General features: G+C 33.4%; 1 protein-coding gene across 1 annotated transcript; it reads left to right on the top strand.

Annotated features, from left to right (window-relative positions):
* Window positions 1-8315: 8315 nt before the first annotated feature.
* LOC120126831 (transcription factor HHO5-like) lies at window positions 8316-10360 on the top strand. The gene is made up of 6 exons (XM_039144904.1): window positions 8316-8725; window positions 8806-9023; window positions 9107-9470; window positions 9594-9670; window positions 9765-10110; window positions 10198-10360. Exons 1-5 carry the CDS (start codon window positions 8527-8529, stop codon window positions 10092-10094), a joined length of 1188 nt encoding a protein of 395 aa, XP_039000835.1. The 5' UTR covers window positions 8316-8526; the 3' UTR covers window positions 10095-10110; window positions 10198-10360.
* Window positions 10361-22112: the final 11752 nt, after the last annotated feature.

Here is a 22112-nt window from a genome sequence, read left to right as displayed (position 1 = left end):
AAACCGGTATAATTGTACCGGTTAGATTGAAAAATTACATATTACATTATACTTTTGGGTTCGATGATTTTAGGATTGACACTTTTTTATATGGATCGACACTTTATGGTGCACCCTGTTGGCCATATTGTAAATTTGCCTTTTACTTCCAAGTATCGACATGACCCTTAATGTGTATAAGAAACATGTACAACAACATACTGCTAACTTTTCTCATCTCATTCATAATTATATTCACATACAAAAATATAAATCGTATACAAAATTATAAATCTTATACAAAATTAACTCGACATTTACATCATTGCATCCTTTTGTTATTCTTATGTAATATTGCAGCTTTTGTTATCTCCTGTCTTCGTTCATTTTGATTGTGGCTTACGAGATCGTTTAATACTCGCGATCGATCCCAGTCTCCAACAACCTATATTCAAATTGTCAGAACGTTAAGTATTGTCAACTACAGCATTCAATCTACGACTTTTAACAATTTTACCACAAACAATTTTTTCTATCCACTTACAAAATCACCAGTTGCCCCTGTAGAACCGATCGATTCCATCCACATCATCACATACATGCCGCAATCATATCTGTTACAAAATTTGAAAACCACACATGTCAATTATGATGAATACTGCATAAATTAAGCTTTCTATTTGTGATAACATCTCATACCCATTCAATTGCTTATTCTTCTTATGCTCCACAAATTTGAATTTTTCAAGGGATACTTTCCTAGAGATCCACAGACTCAACCCAAATGTGTTTCTTATTATAAGAATCTAATATTTTAATCTGCATTAAAATAGAAGAAGTTATGCACCAAAAAAATTATGCATTATAATTTACATAATGTCCTTTCATACAGACATACATACCAATCTCTTAGCATCCTTCACTCTCTGTTAGCTGCTTCAGTTGTAAACATACTATCATATATTGTTACAACATGATCTACCATATCCAACACCAACAGATACCAATGTGAATTATGTAGTTTATTGTGATCATTATCTGCAACAAATTTCACACCCAATTTGACAAAATTCAACATTCTATATCCGAAACATCATTTGCAATTGGTATGGTGTCTTACCTTCTCACAGTCGTGAATTCACATAGTTATCCAATATGACACCCCATAAGGTAGAAATATTCTCAACACTTTCTTTGTTGTTGGCTTCCAACGCCAGTTGCTGTAATTACGCAACAAACATTATTAATTTACCGTCTATACACTACTTTTCAATATTTATTAATTTAACTCACCACTAAGAGGTATGGAAGGTAGCCAATCCTCCGGTGTGACTTTTGAGAATCGTAGCATATGATCCAGGCGAGCAAATCGATAACCTAACAAAATTAATTACACAATCAGAACATATTCAATAAGTTTATTTATTTCTACTTTCTACTTACCACACCGCCAACCCATTCCGTAGGCTTCAACGTTGCAACGTCGTATACAGTAGCGAATTGATTCCCATTGATATTACAGAATATCTGTATGAATCATTAGGATTAATATCTTGTCATGAAATTTTAAATATCACTCACAAAACAATATATTTCACTTACCCGATTCTAACTCGCTATTCCATAAATAATCACAAATTGCAGCTTCGATGTCATCAATTCCGGTTGGAATATCCGCTTTTTCAACCTACAATTTTGCATACAAATTTTTGTCACAACAACATAATAAAAATCAAATTAAGTATTCTTTTATTAAACTTACCTTCTGCTTCTTCTTCTGGGGTGCAGGACATTCCGAATCCAAAACTGCTGCTATAACACTCTCCGGTGTATAAATGACATCGACTTCCTTCCTCCTCATTTCTTCCATCTCTTCTTCTTCCTCCTCCCTCTTTCTTCTTCATATTTTTTCAGTTCATCGTACTTTTTTTCTACATAGCTCTTCATATCTTTTATTTCACCCTTCAATTGAGCTCCTTCATCCGAGTATTTATCAACCACCCCCTTCACCCCCGTAAGTTCACTCCTCAATCAACAACCTCCTTCACCACTCCCTCAAATTTTTCTCCCGTCACCATCTTAATATCACCCCTTAACACCCCAACTTCTTTCACCACTTCACCCCTCAACACCTCTACTTCTTTCACCACTCCATCTATTTTTCCTTCCACCCCCTTATTCCTCTCGAGTGTATCTTCGACTCTCTCGAGTTTCTCTACGACTTGATCAAGTTTCTCTTCGACTCTTGATTGTCTTTGCATGATTTCAAATTGGATTTTTTGATATCAGCCAATTCAGACATCAAAATGTCGAAGTTACTCTGTTTTGCTTCACCGTCGTCCCACTCACCTTCATCCCCCAATACAACCATCCCTCCTTTCTTCTCCTCTGCCTCCACTGCCTCCTCTACATCCTTGCCAATAACCTTCAAAAAATTAAATTACAATATTAAGACATTGATTATATTCTTAATATTATTTAATTACATTTATTACCATTTCTTGCTTCTTCTCTCTATCCAACTTCAACTTCACCATCACTCTAACCATCTCTTCCTTCCCTCATGCACGGATGCGTGCCACTCCGGTTCTTTCATAAGCCGGCACTGCCTCACAGCCCGACCAAAAATCGAACAGTGCAACCTGCATTTATAATAAAATTTATATTTTATATAAAAACACAAAAAAGTGATTCAACTCATTTACCTCTAAGATTGCTATGCACCCTTTGAGGTATCTCTGGCTGCCCTTTTTAAAGGTGATTATTGATTCAATCAATCTCGAATGGATATATTCAGCCCAATTGAATTCACCCTTCAAGCCTTCATCGCAAATGAGCTTCATATATTCCTTGTTCGTTGACGTATCACCCGTTGGACAAAGAAATATCCCGACAAGGTACAATAGAACTCGGGCCTTCAGCTCATCCCCCAAGTAAGATCCACTTTTGATATCCTCTTCAACTTCAGTATGTCACCTTATGATTCAAACCATATTTGGAGGCAAGTGCTTTCCAGTTCTTACTCCTACAGACTTCTATACACTTTTGCCTTTGTTTTGTACCCCCAATACGGCTGCAGCAGTCGATACCCCCAGAGGGAATGAATAATCACCATACTTAGCCATACATTGACTGACGTCAAATTGTGCCATCAAGGATCGACACAATTCCCTCCGAATAGGTCGATCCCTTACTCCGATCAACGATCCAAAACCTATTTCTCCCAGCACATTCAACTGACCCTTCTCCTTAAGGTGTTTAATTAATAAATTCACCCTTTAATGTTGCATCTTGTCGACACTTCCTACATTTTTTAACAATATATAATGTTATAGTTCTTATATATTTGTATCAACGTATTTACAAGTTTAATGAATACCTTATTTTCATGTGCTTTCCTCCGTTCTTTGTATTCTTTACTATCATTCCTTGACTGTGTGATGTAAGGTTCCTTTTCAGCATCACTCATTGAATTCCATTTGGACCTCACATCTTTTTCACCTAATATTAAACATAAATGTTTCTTAATCAATACATTAACACTAAATACTAATACTACTCAATGTCAATTTCATTTTACATACCGAACCGCTCTGTGTGCCATCTCCCTTCATCCTTTTGCATTCGGCCATACTGTTAACATTTAAAATTTGTAATCAATTTAAAGTTTATCGATACTTTAATCTAATTACCATTTCAACAATAATAACAAAAAGACATTGATACTTACTAGAAGTACATATATCCACCCTTTGGTTGCTTTCGAGTCTCGGCCTCAATTTCAAAGTCATCTGCTCCACCAACAATTTTCCAACCCATTGACTCCATTTTTCCTTCATATATCAGTTTACGCAAATCAAATTATTTTGTTACATACACTTTTCAATATACAAATATAGATAACTACTCTTGTGGTAAAACGGTTTTCTTCAAAAGAATTTGAATGGCCACACCAAAATGTGTCGGCACATTTATACAACCTATAATATCATTTTCTACCTATAAATTTAATAAAAGTATCGATATTATATTTTTCCTTGAATATCTATTTCTACCTGCAATCGGTCCCAAATGCTTCCTTACTCCAAAACCCCAAACAACACATAAAAAACCCTATCGCGATTACTGTAATAATAAAAAATTAGGGTTTCGACAACATACTTTTCGATTCGACTGCAGCAACAAACAAACAAACTTCGCTTTAGAAACGCCTTCTGAAATGCAGCAACAATTACTCTTCGATTTCAAAAACTCGTCCGTTCTATCTTTTTTCAGAGGATATTTAGCTATGGCCTTTATATTTTCATCGGATATGTTATTTATATTTAATCGATACAAATACAAAGTGTCGATACTTTTATGTCAGGTGTCGATACTTTCGAAAGGATAATTACCTATTTCTTTGAAAGTGTCGATAATTTATTACACGTACTTACGAAAGTGTCGACACTTTCAATATATCCGGTATCATTTTACCGGTTTTATCATTTTGTTACCGGTTTTATCATATTTTTACCTGTTATATCGTTGTGGATCGATATTTTTTTTAAAGTATCGACACATTATAGGCGCTATAACTGCTTCTCTTTTAAATTCACAAAGTGTCGATCCTTATATAACGTATCGACACTTTTAAATTTACCGGTTTTTATCATTTTGTTACCGGTTTTATCATATTTTTACCTGGTATATCGTTTTAGATCGATATATTTTTTAAAAGTATCGACACTTTTTAGGATTTAAAACTGCTTTTAAAGTTATGTAATTTATGTTTCAATTTATTTAATAGTGTTTCATGTTTTCCACCTACAATATTAATTTAATTATTTAATTTACACAAAATTATATTTGATTGTTTTGATATTTATAAAATATTATTTAGAATTTAAATTTAACAATATTAACCAAATATAATAATAAATATGTTTTCAACAGTGAAATAAGTATGGACACTTTTATAAAAATGATATACTTTTTGAAAGTTATGTAATTTATGTTTCAATTTTTTTAATAGTGTTTCATGTTTTCCACCTACAATATTAATTTAATAATTTCATTTACACAAAAAATTATTTGATTGTTTTGATATTTTATAAAATATTATTTAGATTTTAAATTTAACAATATTAACTAAAGATAATAATAATATATTTCACAGTGAAATAAGTATGGACACTTTTATAAAAAGGATAGATAATTTACAATATAACAGGTAAAAATATGACAAAACCAGATTCATTATGACAAAACCGGTAAAATTTACTTGATATGTTAAACGTATGGACACTTTTATAAAAAAGATAGATACTTACCGATAACCAAAGTTTACCGGTTACCAAATTTTTTAATAGTTTTTCATATTTTCTACCTAAAACATTATTAGTTGTCAACATAATAGGTACCGCTAAACCGAATTTATTAAATACATTTTAATGTATCCGGTAATGCTGTATATTAACCGTATATTAACCCGCCTTTCCTGAGACAATCCCGGATTGTGTACTCTGCATGATTGTGATTGATATATATAACCTTTCCTTGTGTTATCAAGTTTTAACGTGTATTTGAACTTAATGTTATCAAGAGGGAAACGTGGCTTTTTTTTGCTGAAATGGAAGCCACCTCATTCTTTTTTTATTTATTTTTTTACATTTCATCATATTCTCAATAATTTTAAAATTCGTAGAGTTTCATTTCTATCTCATGATGTCATCAATATCGTCATTTTTTGATGTCCTTTTCGATCACTCTAGACACTAATGAATTTGCTTCATCATTCTATATCACTATATCCATTTAGATTTTTCAAAATCTCTTCAAAACTCATGAAATTTCAACCCAAAACTTAAAAGGAAAATGACTCTAATCTACAACCTCAATTGTTTGATCACAGTTGAATCAAGAAAATTTGCTCATTTCCTCCTTTTCAATCTCTCCACCATTGAGATTGGAAAGAAGATACTCCAGTGTTGTAGAATCAAAGGAAATCCAAAGAGCTATGTTAAAAGTTTGGTAAGGAAGATTCCATAGATATTTTAACAATTTTTTTAAATTGAGATCTTTTCATAATTTTTAAAAGATAGATACAATTGTCATAACACTATTAAATAATTAAATAGTTAATGATAACATAACAAAAATTTGAACAATGTCAAAGTTAAAGGATCAAAATGAAAACTTTTAAAAATCTGTAATCGAAACAAGAACATAATCAAAGTTGAGTGATCAAATTTATAGTTTACTCAGTTATCAAGGTAGAGGGTATAGTTGGCAATAAGATACTTTTCTTTGCATACATGTGGAAGGAAAGTTCCAATAATAGATAGGATACCTTCTTAAAAGAAACAATTATTATTTACGATGAATATGTAAAAACTAAAATACCCAAGAAAATCTTATTGGGAAAGCATTCAAAAGACGTGGGTCAACTGTTTTAATTTCATGGTCTATTTTTAAAACTGTGGACACATCCATTTCACAGTACACGCCTAACCCTAAGAATCTTAAGACACTAAGGTTGCGTTTGGTTCGCTGGAATATTTATGAGGGAATTAGAATCTGTGAAGGAATTGTAATATGTAGGAATTGAAATCCAATTTCATATTCTGTTTGGTTGGCAGAAAATGGAATTTGAATCCAATTTCATATTCTATTTGGTTCGCAGACATGTTAAATGAATTTGATTTCAGTAATGTAAAATGATAGATTTGTCCTTCTTATTTTTTTACTTTATTTTAATTTATTTTACAACTTACATGTAGTAATATATTATAAAAAATTAAAAAATATTAAAATTTTATTTTATTGATTGATTATTCATTTCAATAAATTATAAAAATCATGCTAATAAACATTATAAGTTAAAACCATCGCAATCAAAATATGTTAATAAGTTACCAAAAGATAGAGTAATTTTTCGAAACATTCCAATCGGAGTATGTTAATTAGTTACAAAAAAAATATACCAAAAACTATTTTTATTCAATATATGAATTAGAAACTTGACCCGACACGACTCAAAATAATAATAAAATATTTTTATTCAATAAAAACATTGACTTAATTGAAAAAAATTATATATAGAGGGGTAATATTGTAATTATTCCTAAATATATAAGGTAAAATTATATATTTTTTTCGGGTCGGTCCGGTTTTTTTACCCTAAACCCGAACCCGACCCGAATATCACACTTAAAAAAACCTGACTAGACTCGACCCGAATATCACACTTAAAAAACCGACCCGACCCGAACAAAATAAAGTTTTATCCGACCCTACCCGAATATATGAATTAGAAATCCGACCCAACCCGAAATAATAAAAAAATATTTTTATTTAATAAAAACAGTTACTTAATCCGACCCGACCTGAATTATATATATATTCAGGTCGGTCCGGTTTTTTTCACCCTAAACCCGAACCCGAGCCAAATATCACACTTAAAAAAACCCGACCCGACTCGATCTGAATATCACACATAAAAAACCCGAACCGACCCGACCCGACCCGAATATATGAATTAGAAATCCAACCCGATCCGAAATAATAAAAAATTATTTTTATTTAATAAAAACAGTGACTTAATCCGACCGACCCGAATTATATATATTTTCGGGTCGGTCCGGTTTTTTTCACCCTAAACCCGAACCCGACCCGACCCAATCTGACCTGAATATTACACATAAAAAAACCCGACCTAACTCGATCCGAATATCACACTTAAAAAATCCGACCCAAACAAAATAAAGTTTCATCCGACCCGACCCGAATATATGAATTAGAAATCCGACCCAACCCGACCCGAAATAATAAAAAAATATTTTTATTTAATAAAAACAGTGACTTAATCCGACCCGACCTGAATTATATATATTTTCGGGTCGGCCCGGTTTTTTTTCACCCTAAACCCGACCCGACCCGACCCGACTCGAATATCACACTTAAAAAAACCCGATCCGACCCGACCAAAATAAAGTTTCACCCGAACCAACCCGAATATATAAATTTAAAACCCGACCCGACCCGAAATAATAAAAAATATTTTTATTCAATATATGAATAAGTTATCAAAAGATTGATGAGGATATTATAGTCAAATTTCAATTCCCTCCAACAAGGGAATTAAATTCCATCCATTTTTAGATGAAATTCACTTTCTCTCATTTGATGGAATTGAATTCCATCAGGAATTCCAATTCCCTTAAAAAATTTGAACCAAATATAAAAAAGTGATGAAATTAAATTTCATTTCTACCCATTCCAAGAGATTCTATCTAACCAAACGTCACCTAATTTCATTTACAGTAAGAATTTAACAATTCTCCGCGTGGTTCGTACGGAACCTAAAAAAACTCGCCGAGTTTAAAACACTGAGTCACCGAGTTTAAAAATACGCGAGGACCGGTTTGGGGCTAATAAGAAACAGGCGGCGAATCTTGAATCTTTCTTACATGTCTATATAAAAAACAACTGGGCAGTTGCTTGTCATGTTTATCCTGGCAATGTTACGAAAAGAGAGAAAAACAGGAAAATAGAAGGGGAAAAATAATGGATTTGAGATTGGATTTGAGTCTGGTTTATGTTCCGAAAAGTATAACTAAGTTTCTGCAGGAAGTTTCGAAGATCAAAAATGGGTTTCAGAGATTATCAAAGATCAGTGATTATATTAGAAGATTGGAAGATGAGACGAACAAAATCAATGCATTTAAGCGTGAACTTCCCCTTTGCATGCTCATTCTCAAAGACGGTACTATTTTTTTTATTATGTGGTTTTTTTTATCATTATCTGTGGGGTTTAATTTGGTTTTTCTTTTTAACGGGTTACAGTGATTGAGAGATTAAAGGAGGAAGAAATCCAGTGTAAGGAAATGAATGATGGATCTCTTTTGCCATTGAAGGGAAATACTGTGGAAAATGGAAAAGAAACTATGGAAAACGATGGCGGTGATATGAAGAACTGGATGAGTTCCGTTCAACTATGGAACTCTGATTCCAACAACGTTGATCCCGGCAAGAAATCAAACACAGTTACTGAACTCAAACCGGTAATTCCCCAACTAACTTTTTCCCTTAATCTTATTTTATGGGGGAACAAAGTTATAATATTTCTGATTTGAAATTTTGGCAGAGAAGTGAAGAACAAGGAGAAGATCTGTCGAAGAACCCAATGGAATTTTGTAATAAGAAAAGCAAGGGAGGGGCTTTTGTTCCATTTAAGGAACACGTTGATAAGAAAATTTCAGGGCTTTCCCTTATGACCCCAAGCTCTGGATTACATTCCTTTATCTTGAAGAACAATGGCGGTTGTCGAATTGGTTCTGGCTCTTCTTTATATGCACAACAGAATCAAATCAAGTTTCAGACAAAGTCACATAACCGACACGAGGACCAACAACATCAGCAGCAGAATTCTAGGAAACAAAGGCGGTGCTGGTCGCCTGAGCTTCATAGAAGATTTGTTGAGGCACTTCAGCAGCTTGGAGGCTCACAAGGTTAGACCTTTTAGAAATTGGAAATTTGGAATCTGTTTTTTTTTTTAAAATATTCTGGTTTAGTTCTTTTGGTATCTTTGTTTTTCAATAAATCTGATTGGTTTTCTTCTTTCTCTTTTACAGTGGCCACTCCAAAGCAGATTAGAGAACTGATGCAAGTTGATGGTCTTACCAATGATGAAGTGAAAAGCCATTTGCAGGTTAGTCTTCAGCCTTCGAAAATCTGTTCATGTTATCATCTTTAATTTATTTCTTTTCTGCTTACTTTCTGTGTGAATTTTGGTTTTTGTGTAGAAATATAGACTTCATATCCAAAAGATTCCGGCTTCTCCATCCGGAAATAAGCTATGCTCAGCTCAAAACCAGTCTAATGAGCACAGTAAAGCAAGCATTTCGAGGTCTGGTTCCCCACAAGGTCCCCTCCTTGCTAGTGGTTCAGCTAAAGATATGTCGAGTACGGTATGTGAGAGCATGGACACCGAAGATGAAAAATCTGACGGACATAGTTGGACAAGTGGGGCTCATAAGCCCGGAGATATCAGTGTATACTCAGATAAGTTAATATTCCCCCATGAATTTTGCAGAAACATGGAGGAAAACGTCATGACACCGAGAATAATTTAGTAAACAACAAGAGGAACTTGAAATCGATATTCCGTTCAAGGTACTTGGGGAGATTTCGAAGAGATTATGCAGATATCATGGACCAGGTTAGGTTGTCTCCATGATCGAAGTTCCTGCTGTGATATATACGAGTCTGTTTAATTCCTGACTATGGATTGTTGGAACCAAAATGACAAAGTTCTTTCATTTATGTTTAGACTAAACCCTCTTTTGTTTACAACTAATGTACTTAATATATATGATATTTGACGTTTGGTTTGCTTGGTTGCCATTGCTTTTGTGTGCTAAAACTTGGGTTTTCACCATTGGGAAGAATAGTGATCAGTGATGATCACTCTACCCAACATTCTGAAACCCTGTAAGATTTAAGGTTAGTTTAAAGTTGTTACTTCCTAATAATGGAACCAGACTCAACCGAATTTTCAATGATTCTGGTTAGGTGTTTGTGTCTTGGTATTTTTAGTTTTTTTCCCTTTATAACCAAGAATAATCATCAACTAAGTATGGTGAAAAGAATGGCATGCATAGCTCTCCAACTTTTTTCCTATCTTCGGATTCAAGCCTTTCAACATCAATAAATTTAGGCCAATCAGTTGGCCATAAGCTTTGCATCTCTGCATATGTTCTTTGCATTATCACCGTCATCATATCAATCCGTATGTAGTTTAATCTTCATGAAGAATCAGCTTTTCGAGTCTATTAAAAAGAGAGAATTCACCGGCTAAGGTTAGTTCAAGTGGTATTTTGATATTACTTAAGTAAGTTTCAAGTTTAAGACCTTGTATATGTAGAAATTTTCCGCTGGAAGACTCACTCACTAAAATCATGTATATAATACCGGTTAATCTGAATTAATCACTAAAATCAAGTATGTAATGCCGATTAATCTGAATTAATCAGGACAAAGTCAATCCAATACTCACTGTCAAAGCTATATAAATCAGACTTAATATGAATGTTGGATATGAATATATATATTTGATACAAGTATATTTAATTTTTAAAGCTTTCCATATATATGAAAGGTCAACGGTGATTGACATTTTAAATTAAAGAAAATAACCTCAGTGATAAAAAATGTCTTATAATATACAATTTTAACCAATTTTTTTGGATTTGCCAAAATGACCAACAAATTCGTAACGCGAACTCCAATTTCGCAACGCGAATATATAAATCACATTGCATTTTTCAAATTTGCAACGCGAATATGTAAATCGCAACACATAAGTCAAATTCGCAACGCGAATTTGTAAATCGCAACACATAAGTCAAATTCGCAACGCGATAGCCAAATTCGCAACACAAAAGTCAAATTCGCAACGCAAAAGTCAAATTCGCAACGTGAAACACAATATTAATTTCGCAACACAAATGTAAACAATATTATCGTAAATCATAACCTAAAACCCTAAATCATAACTCAGTCTCATCTCCATCTCTCACTTTCTACGGCGACATCCGTCCCCGTCTCCGACGAAATCCATCCCCATCTCCGACGAAATCTGCCTATCTCCATCTCTCATAGCAACCCTCACAACCATTCACGATCATAAATGGAAAATCAACCACCGAGGGTTAGTTTTTTAATCTCTTATTTTTATTTTGAAATTTTTGTATTATTATTAGATTTTTCTTATATTGATGATAAATTTACTGGTAATTTCAATATATATAAAGATTAACCATTTCACTGATATTGCTTAGTAAATTCATTCGGTTGCTGTCAATACTGCTAAACTGTTTAGTCTTTAACCCTGTGAAGTTAGTATTTGTCTTTGTTTTGTCTTTTTGTTGAATAAATGCAATTCATTCAAGTTTCAATTTGCAGAAGAATAGTTTTTGAAACTTAAATTCGCAACACGAAAATGAAAATCGCAACACCAAAATCGCAACGCGATTTTAGTTTCGCGTTGCGAATTTAAGTTTCAAAAACTACTCTTATTCTGCAAATTGAAACTTGAATGAATTGCATTACTTCAACAAAAAGACAAAACAAAGACAAATATTAACTTCACAATGTTGCTAATTTAAGTTTCAAGAATAAACTATTACTCTTTATGTTGTCATTGAACCTGCACTAAACCTATATGTTGTCCTTTTAAATGTTTATATAAGTGCTTACTTCTGAAATGTTATTTGATGCATTTTGTGAACTATGATGGAATAATGACAGCATGTGAATATCGTGCTAGTTTGAAACATATTTGGCTTTATTTTCACTGTTTAATATCATGTTTGTTTATAGTGTATAATTTGTAGTTTTTGGTATATCTAACTTGGTATGTTTATTGTTTTTGTAGAATTTTTTTTCGGCTGCATTGACCTTAAGGAATAAATTAAGCCTAGCCACTAAAATTGCGTCGACGCTTACACCTCTACAAAAAAAATTGTTTGAGGATAATTGCTTCGGGCCATGGCTGAAAAGTACAACATACGGGTGGAGATGCTATGTTGACACATTTGTTTCTTCAGACCATGACTAACGATCTACCCGAGAGGATACAACGTGGTGATGAAGAGATATGATTTCATTTTCCTCCGGCACCGGCGTATACTTGTTTTGGGCGGGAGGAGTTTTGATTAATCACTGGTCTACGCTTCGGACACGATGAAGTAACCCGGTACACTAGTCATATCTCTCGCCCATCATGGTTATCTCGGGTTTTTCCTGAGCTGGGAAAGTTGAAGCCGAGTTTACACGTCAACGACTTGAAGAGATTATTTGTTAAAGATTGTTTTACTCGGATGGATGACCTTGATGTTGTCCGAGTATACCATTTATTACTTTTGCATGCCGGCTTTTTAGGCAAAGAGGACAGACAACCTATCTCTGAGGACCTAATATTATTGGTAGATGACCTAAATGCATGGAACCTGTTTCCGTGGGGTTCATATCTATGGAAAACTATCTGGAAGAAGTTGTCGTCTGCCTTTGAGGACCGAAAAAGTTTGCGGGGCGATGGTTCTAAATACACTTTGACAGGCTTTACTTGGGCCTTTAAGGTAAGAATTTCTATATAATGTTTCCAAAATTATAATTAATTATTTAACAATTACTAATGTTTGTGTATTATATTGTTTTGTAGATTTGGATATTTGAGGCCTTCCCCAGCATGCGGACATATGCGATAAAAAGATCAAATGATATTCCTAGTGCTATTACCTGGAAGAGGATCCGCATGTTGGATTGGGAAGAGTTACTCCCATATACGACGATGAATGATGTAAGTTAACACACAAATAATATCATATATAAACAAGTTATTACTAGTACAAGTTTAACTTTGTTTGAGCTTTTATATTGTTAGGAGGCCTACTATCAATTACAGAGGCTAACACCCACAGAGGCTGAGCAAGCCACTGATTGGTGGCAAGTTAGTAAGCGGTTTTTTAATGGGACGGATGATGAACACCCCCACTTCGAGAGCCATCACCTGATCGGGCCGATTCTACAGCTCGACACTCGGAGCCATCACTTGATCGAGCTTCTTCTCCACCTCCACCATCACCTATTCTATCACATCATCGAGCCTCTTCTCCACCATCACCTCATGATAGACGACCGAAAAAGAGGCCACAACATTTATCTCCCTGTTCTCCACCTCCACGGGATGAATTAGGGGAGTTACGTGATGAGGTCAGTGTTTTGCGTCATGAGGTCGATACTTTACGTGAAGATAATGGTGCATGACATGATGAGGTTCGGTATTTACGTGGTGAGGTAGATTTTTTATGCGATGACAATGGTGCGCTACGTGGTGAGGTATCTAATTTACGTGATGAGGTTGTCACTCTACGCGAGATTGTTTCATCGTTGTAGAATGAGGTTCATACTCTACGCAATGAGGTAAATTTGTTTAATATTATACTAAAAATGCAAATAACCTTTTTTCGGCATTATTTATTTATTTATTTACTGATTTATGTATTAATTTATTTTCAGCGGCCCGATAAGGTAGATGCTTTACGTCGTGTTTTTCTTGCACGAAGGGGTTCACGCATCAAACGTCGTGCACGTACCATTACGTCTCCGTTCACCCCACTAGTGCCAAGACTCCGTAAGAAGAAGCCCGATGCACCTATCATCATTCAAGAGGCGTCTCCTATCGTTCAAGAGGCCCCTCTCATCATCGAAGAAGCCCCTCTCACCGTTCAAGAGGCCCCTGTCATCGTTCAAGAGGTCTCGCTCGTCGTTCAAGAGCCCGATTCATATGGCGTCATATGTTGACATATTGATAAACCCCCTCTCGTGCCCGATATGATGGATGCAAGTTGACTTTCGTATGTGTTACCGGCCAGTACCATTCCTCAGCAGGAGAGGGAAACACTACCGGACATAATTACGGATAATACCCTTTAGGCTAAGACCGCAGTTGATTTTTATCTACATGAGCGGAGCAAGGGGTGTTATTCTGACCTATGCCAACTCGACGATGTTATTCATTTGTTTCTTGATCGGTCTTAGTGGGGTATTTTATTAGGGGTTGAAGATAATGGCTATCTCGAAGGGGTAGTAAGTCTTATATTCTTCTTATATTGCATTTTGATTAAATTTTTTTAAATTATTAATAAATTCACTAATATATATATATATATATATATATATATATATATATATTATAAAACAACATATTGATGCATGGGTGTCACGTCTTCTAATAATAAGGAAATTGAGGAAAATAAGAAATACTCGATGGACTATTATACCGACGCCTTTTCACGTAGCTCACTTGAAGGATCCGAGAGATGCTTCATATACGTTGGGTAATGGAAAAGCTAAACTTTATCCTGCGTGGTGGGAGGTCGATAAGGTTAGTATTTATTTTTTTGAATATTTTAAAGGTTTTCATAAATTTTATTTGATGTGCGTAATTATTTATGATTGTAGGTGTTTATCCATTTTTGGAACGTCGTCATTGGCTTCTCGTCGAGCTTCAGCTCCCATCCCTGAAGACAATGGTATATGATAGCATGTTGAATTACATACCATTGTCTGATTTGAGAGATATTATTTGTAAGGGATGGAGCGCTCATTTGGTGAAATACTTGGACGCGATTGATTATTGGATTAATTCTGGAAACAAGAAGCCAAAAAAGTTCAAAGTTACAATGATCAGAGACGATACCGCTCCACAACAAATGGAGGGAGCCAGAGAGGATTGTGGTCCTCTTGTATGCATGTGCTTGGAGCGTTTGACGACAGGAAATAAACACCTTCTACCTCTCACAGATAGAGATAGAGGTGCAGTTGGCTTATGGTTTCAGCATTTTATGGCTCGAGCGATATATGCGAGACGTTGCCTACCTGCATCCTCGTGCTAAAAGTTTGCATAAACAATTGGTAAGTTTGAGCAACTGTTGTTAACATATATACTCTTTGTTGGTTTGAAAATGTTTGATTAAGTACCTAGAATTCAACAATTTGTTGTTTGTTGGTTTTAGATGTGTAGAAAGTGTTGTTTGAGCAAATGTTTGGTTTCTGCATGTTATTCCTGACGTGAGCTGCGTGACATTGATGTATTTGTGCATAAACAACAGTCTGGGGTACATTTTTTTGCTTGTTTAATTGTATTTTACATTGAAAGTTGATTTGTTTAATTGATGAGGAAATAAGAATTATTTTTTGCTTGTTTAATTTATTTGTAAAAGTTGATTTATAAAAGTTGATTTGTTTAATTTGATGTGTAAATAAGATTTATTTTTTGCTTGTTTAATTGATTTGTAAAAGTTGATTTGTTGTTTTAAATTCAATCTGCATTATGTTGAAGGCAAAAAAGACATGTTGAAGGTACAAATTCGCAACGCGAAAGTAAAATTCGCAACGCGAAATAAGCGTTGCGATAGTCAAATTCGCGTTGCGATTTTCGGTTTGCGATTTCGCGTTGCGAATTTGACTTTCGCGTTGATCGCAACATACAACATCAGGTTATATACAACATCAAACACATTCCAAGCTATAAATACAAGTTAAGGACACTTGAAGAAGCAAGAGAACAACTATCCAAGCAATTAAACACAAGAGAAAATCCCAACATGATAACAACTGAACAGATCATAGCAATGTTCAAACTCAAGTCACTAATGAATGTCTAACTGAAAATGTATGCATTCACACATAAAATACACATAATACAACGTTTGCATTTAAAAATAACCTAAGTTAATAAGTCCCAAAAGGTGAAGCCAGTTGTGATTGGGATTTTGATTTTGATTTTGATTTTGATTTCCTTTTGCTTGGCACCATATGAGCTTTGGATTTTGATGAGGATCCATTTTTTGGTAGAGGAAAAGATGATTGTGATGGCACTGGTGATCCACATGTCAACCTTGTATGACCACTTTCCTTGCACCGACTACATGTCGATATCCTCTTCTCTTCACCTTTAGACGGTATACGTTCGTGATTTTTTGGTCGGCCAGGTAGCCTGCTGTCCATGACTGGTGGCAAAACTGTTTGTAAGTCATCTGGTATGTCCCACTCAGAAGGATGTGGACATGGGTAGACAATCTCGGCATAAGTCTGTCGATATACTTATGTAGTGTAGCAATCCATAGCGTATGCGCTTGAATCATCTTAGTTTAAATGAAGAGCAACTTTTATAACATGGCAACACAGATAACCAGATGTTTGTCATTTCTTACAACTACACGTCTTTGCATTTAGATCGACAAGCCCATTTAAGTTATTATCCAATACTTCAAACAAAGTGTTTGAACATGGTTCAACTCTCCATGACGTTGACTTCACAACACGTTTCGTTATCTTTTTTTCAGTCCATGGTGTAACACGACGTTCCAATGCTCTTGTAAATTTAAATAAATAATACTTAGTAAAATATATGATAAGTTGTAAATTTAAAGAAATAATACCTGCATGGTTTCTTTTCTTGTTGTACCACTGTTGAATAGAGGCTCGAAAAAACTCCATTAACATAGTAATGGGTAATTTCCAGGAATGACGATTTAGAGCTTTGATTGATTATGCACTATTAGACGTCATGAAACCATATCTTGCTCCAAGTTGATGTATTCTTGACCATCTTTCAAACCCGACATCTTCTAGTGTTTGAGCACATTGAGGCAAAACACGTCTTAAACAATTTATATGCTTATTAAAATCCACTTCCTAATAAGCTTTTACAGCCTTCCAGTATGTCAATTTGTGATTTTTTATACCAACAGACCTTGATTTTAGATTTCTGTACAAATGAACACCACAAAGTCCATGAAAAACATATGGGAAACACCTTCTAACAGCGTTGTCAATTGAGTTTGCCCTATCAGATATGATTGCCAGATTGCTAATAGGACCTATGCAATCCCTAAGATGCCCCATAAACCATGTCCATGAATCAGAGGTTTCAAATTTGCCAACCCTGTAAGCTATTGGCAGTATCTCATTGTTAGCATCTATGGCTACTGCTAATAAGTTTACTCCAAGGTATCAACCTTTCAAATGTGTTCCATCAACTATAATAATTGGGCGCATGTAAGTGATAAACGAACGAATCTACAAAATCATATACACAAGAAATATAATCATTTAAATGTGAAATGCATGAAACTAACAAAAATGAGTCAACAAAATTATAATTATTTACTAACCGCAGAACCAATGGCGATAAACAGCAACTCAAAGCGTCCATCTCTATTTGTTTTGATATGAGTTACCGACCCAGGATTTTTCAGCTTTAAATTGTGACAATAAGTCGGCAGTTGGGCAAACGATGCTTCTGGCGACCCCCTCAACAATTCCAATGCATAACATTTGGCTCTCCAAGCTTGAGAATATGAGATACTAATCTTGAACCGAACATTTATGTCAGTCATAATTTCATGTCCCCGATATACCCTTCCATTAAAAAACATTAACTCAGCCAGAAAACCACCCAACACCTTTTTGTTTGCCTGTCTATGGTGAGGAAAAACTTGGGTTCTTGAACATGTATGTTTATCAATAAAATTCCTAACTTGAAACATTTCGCAATCTTTTATCCTCTTTGCAATCATACGCCACATACAGTTTTTGTCAATCATACACCTTGTTTCGAAACGATCTTTGCTTGATTTGTTAACTTTTAGTTGATAGCCATCTTCCATACATTTCGTATACAAAGCTATCTTCAAGTCTTCCTTTGTATCAAAACAATCATCTTTCTTGATACAAATAACTTTTGTGTAACAATCAACTGTTATCTTTACCAACTCTTCTTCCGGTATCTGAAGTAATTCTGGCATATTCCATTTATACTCCCGTGGCATTTTCTTCTTTTTCTTTTCTTCGGAGACTTCTTCTTCTTCAGGGTTATATGAATTATATAATAGATGCTCAACATGTTCATTCACAGTCGTAACTTCCTCCTCATTATCATCAACAACATCTTCCTCGACAGTGGCTGTTTCATCATCAAAATTCGGGTATTGACCAATATCAAAATCATTACATGCATGGTCTGTTTCTTCTTTCATCACATCATCAAAACCCGAGTATTGACCAAGATCAAAGTCTGGGTATTGACCAAGATCAAATTTCGAATACTGACTAGTACTCACAATTTTTTCTGTTGACTCATAATCGTTTAACTGGTCAATACGAAAATCGGAATTTGGTGCTGAAAGTTTATTGGGATTTGGATTAGGAAAAGGTTGTGGGTTTTGAGATTGTGTTTGATATTGTGTTTGGTATTAGAAATGTGGTGAAACAAAATTTTCTTGGTGATAAAATTGTGGTGGAACCATTAAATTTTAAGGTTGATAACAACGTTGTACATTGTGAGCACCATAAACTGGGGTTGAAGAACTTAGTTGATTACTACCCGCTACTGACCCAACTTCACTACTTCTAGGTTCAACAACATACACTGTAACATCATCTTCTTGTGAAACACTAATGTAAACAATGAATCGTTCAACATCTTCATTGTCGGTTAACAAATAAACTTTACATTTTCTCTGATAAGATAGCCTAAATCCACTTAGAGGCTCTAAATTCAATTTCTTTGCAACACGTAACATTAGAGTTTCATAAGTTAACTTTTTTAATGACAATTTTAGTTGAAGATTCATGGGTAAAGGCACATATTGTAAAACACCATGAATATTCTCCCATGACCCTCCAAAACACAAATCTATCCAAACATGATCAACATTAGATGATTTTATTCTACAAATTGTAAATTAATTTACTAAACAAACGAGCTATAAACTAGATATCATCACTAACGTAGAGAAAAACATACATTTATTAAGTTGATAGTTGATAATTTGGGAGAGAAATCATTGAAAAATTATATATAAATAAAATTATGTAAAAAAAATTAGAGATGGGAAGGATGTCGTTGGATATAGGAACGGATGTCGCCGGAGAGAGTGATAGATAGAGATGAAATGAGTTACGAATTAAGGATTTAGGTTATGAGTTGCTGCTGTTGCGTTGTTATATACCCAAAACATTTGTGTTGCAAAACTAAAACATATTGCGAATTCAAAAAACTAATTGCGAATTTGAAATTCAGTTGCGAATTTGAAATTCCGCGTTGCGAATTTAACTTTTATGTTGCGAATTTGACTTTTGTGTTGCGATTTACATATTCGCTTTGCGAAATTGGAAACTGGGTTGCAAAATTGGAGTTCGCGTTGCGAATTTGTTGATCATTTTGGCCAATCAAAAAAAATAATTAAAATCATATATTATAAGACATTTTCGGACACTGAGGTTATTTTCTCTTTAAATTATCCGTTCATATTTACCAAATGTGGTGAAATAGTGTTATCAAGGCAAATGAATGAGCGAAATTGAGAAGGACAAAGCTATCACTTTCAGTATAACCATAATAATACAACGGAGTACTTGAATCTGGGCAAAAGGTATGGTGAGGTCCACGTTAAGATTTTGGTTTGAAAATTGAATTTATTATAGCCCAAAAAACATGACATTTTCATGGAGATTTCGGGTTTTTCTTCTTATTTTATTGTGAATTGAATTCATAATAGCCCACGTTAATTATTAATTATTTAACATTTTGTGTTTTTTATTCTATTAATACTGTATCAAATGGTCATATTTATTTTATTAATTATTATCGACATATATTGTTAATTAATTTGTGATTTATTTAAATTAATGAAATTCATATTTTCATTCTAACGTTTCATGGAATCTATGAGGCAACCCGTTGTTCACATCAAACACAAATTTGAATTTAAACTATATCAGATACGAGATTAATAATAATAATAATATGAACAAAAAGTACAATTAATAATAAATATAATAAATTCTAAAATTTTAAAATATATATATAAATGTCCATCAATACGATATACCTAATATAATTTTATATATCTCAACTATCATATTTATTGTGAAAAAAATAATTCTTTTTCTGATATATCTTATTTAACTAAAAATAATAATATATTCAAACCAATAAAAGCGCAAAAAATATTTTATCATATTATATAATTTAAAACTATTAAAATATGTTACCAAATTTACCTCTCTCATGTCTACGTACTAGTTATCATTTATGGTTCAATAGAAAGAGTACATTCCCTCATTTAAAAAACAACAATTAGTTAAAAAAAATTAACTCCATTTCGTGATTGATAAATCCTACTTTTTTTGTATGGAAATGTTAGATCCTAACTAATAAAATTTTGGTGAAAAGGTATGATAACATTAAAGAATTATCATACACAAGGAATAATATCAGCGTCTCATTAAAAAAAAATCCCCTAATCTTAACTAATAAAATTGATTTATTTTATATTTAAAATTTTACAAAATTAAGTTTCTTATTGTTTTTATTTAAAAATCTTGATCTCTACTCCAATTTAGGTTCAATTTTAGGACTAATTGTTGACATGGGTAGTCATACAAAATGGTAAAATAATTTGTTAATCTTCCACATTTACAATTTTGATCAAATTAACCCTAAATGTTTCAAAATAAATGAAAATATAATTAATTGGATAATAGAAAAACTTAATTGTCTTCATTTATAAATTTCAAGAATTAAACTGATAAAACTATAAACATATAGAACTAAACAAGTTATTTTGTCTTTTTAAGTTATCAAGTAAGAAATTATAATAAAATTGAATAGACATCAAATTATAGAAGGATCAAGGTTTTTAAATTTAAAAGTATAGGAACTTGATTTTATAAAAAGAAAATATAAAAACTAAATTTTAAAATAGTATAAATATCTTTAACATATTTAAACCTTTATTTTACTATGATTTGCAACGATGGCAACCTGTACTGATCAGAAATTTAAAACCCAAGTACAAGCAATGAATAAAATATAGTTTTTCTAAACACGTATTATTGAAGCTTCCTAAGAAACTGAAAAGTATTGTTGTTTATCATCTAAACTTTTTTAATATACTCTACGCATAAAAACGTGTGTTAAATTTAATGATGGAAAATTTAAACTCAATTTGCCAATATTTAATACAAACTACTTGCATGTAACTTCGAAAAAGACAAACAACAAAGGAATCTAATATATGAGAGATTTGTCCACTATTTGAATTTATATATAATTAAATTCCATTGCAAACAGCTACAAAGATGATTATTACATTATATTTCCCAAGTTTATTATTGGATTGTTAAGCATAAACCCAACTTCTCCCAAATCATTGCAGATCCTTGCCTCCTTTTAATTCTATGCTTCGACAAAAGTTCTGCAACACCCAAATGGCTGGTTTTAGATCAGGCACAGCATCTCCTTGTATGAGAGCCTGCTACAGAACAATATGAAAGAAAAATCAAATCTTTATACTCATATTTGAATATATATGGTATGACCGATATTTAAAAAATATTTATATTTAACCATTTGATTAACATTTTCAAAGGATTATAAGATATAATTTTGTATACTTAGGCTAGGGTCGGTGAACCTATAGGTTAACTGATTAATATGCTTATATTTATTGTGGTGTGCGGTACTGAAAAGCAACCATTTTCCCCTCATTTTCACTGAAAACAAGGTCCACCTAAAC

Source organism: Hibiscus syriacus, unplaced genomic scaffold (assembly GCF_006381635.1).
Source record: "Hibiscus syriacus cultivar Baekdansim isolate YM2019G1 unplaced genomic scaffold, ASM638163v2 tig00110462_pilon, whole genome shotgun sequence".
Taxonomy (NCBI): Eukaryota; Viridiplantae; Streptophyta; class Magnoliopsida; order Malvales; family Malvaceae; genus Hibiscus; species Hibiscus syriacus.
Note: the sequence above shows the minus strand (reverse complement) of the source record. Positions and strands in the feature narration are given on the sequence as shown.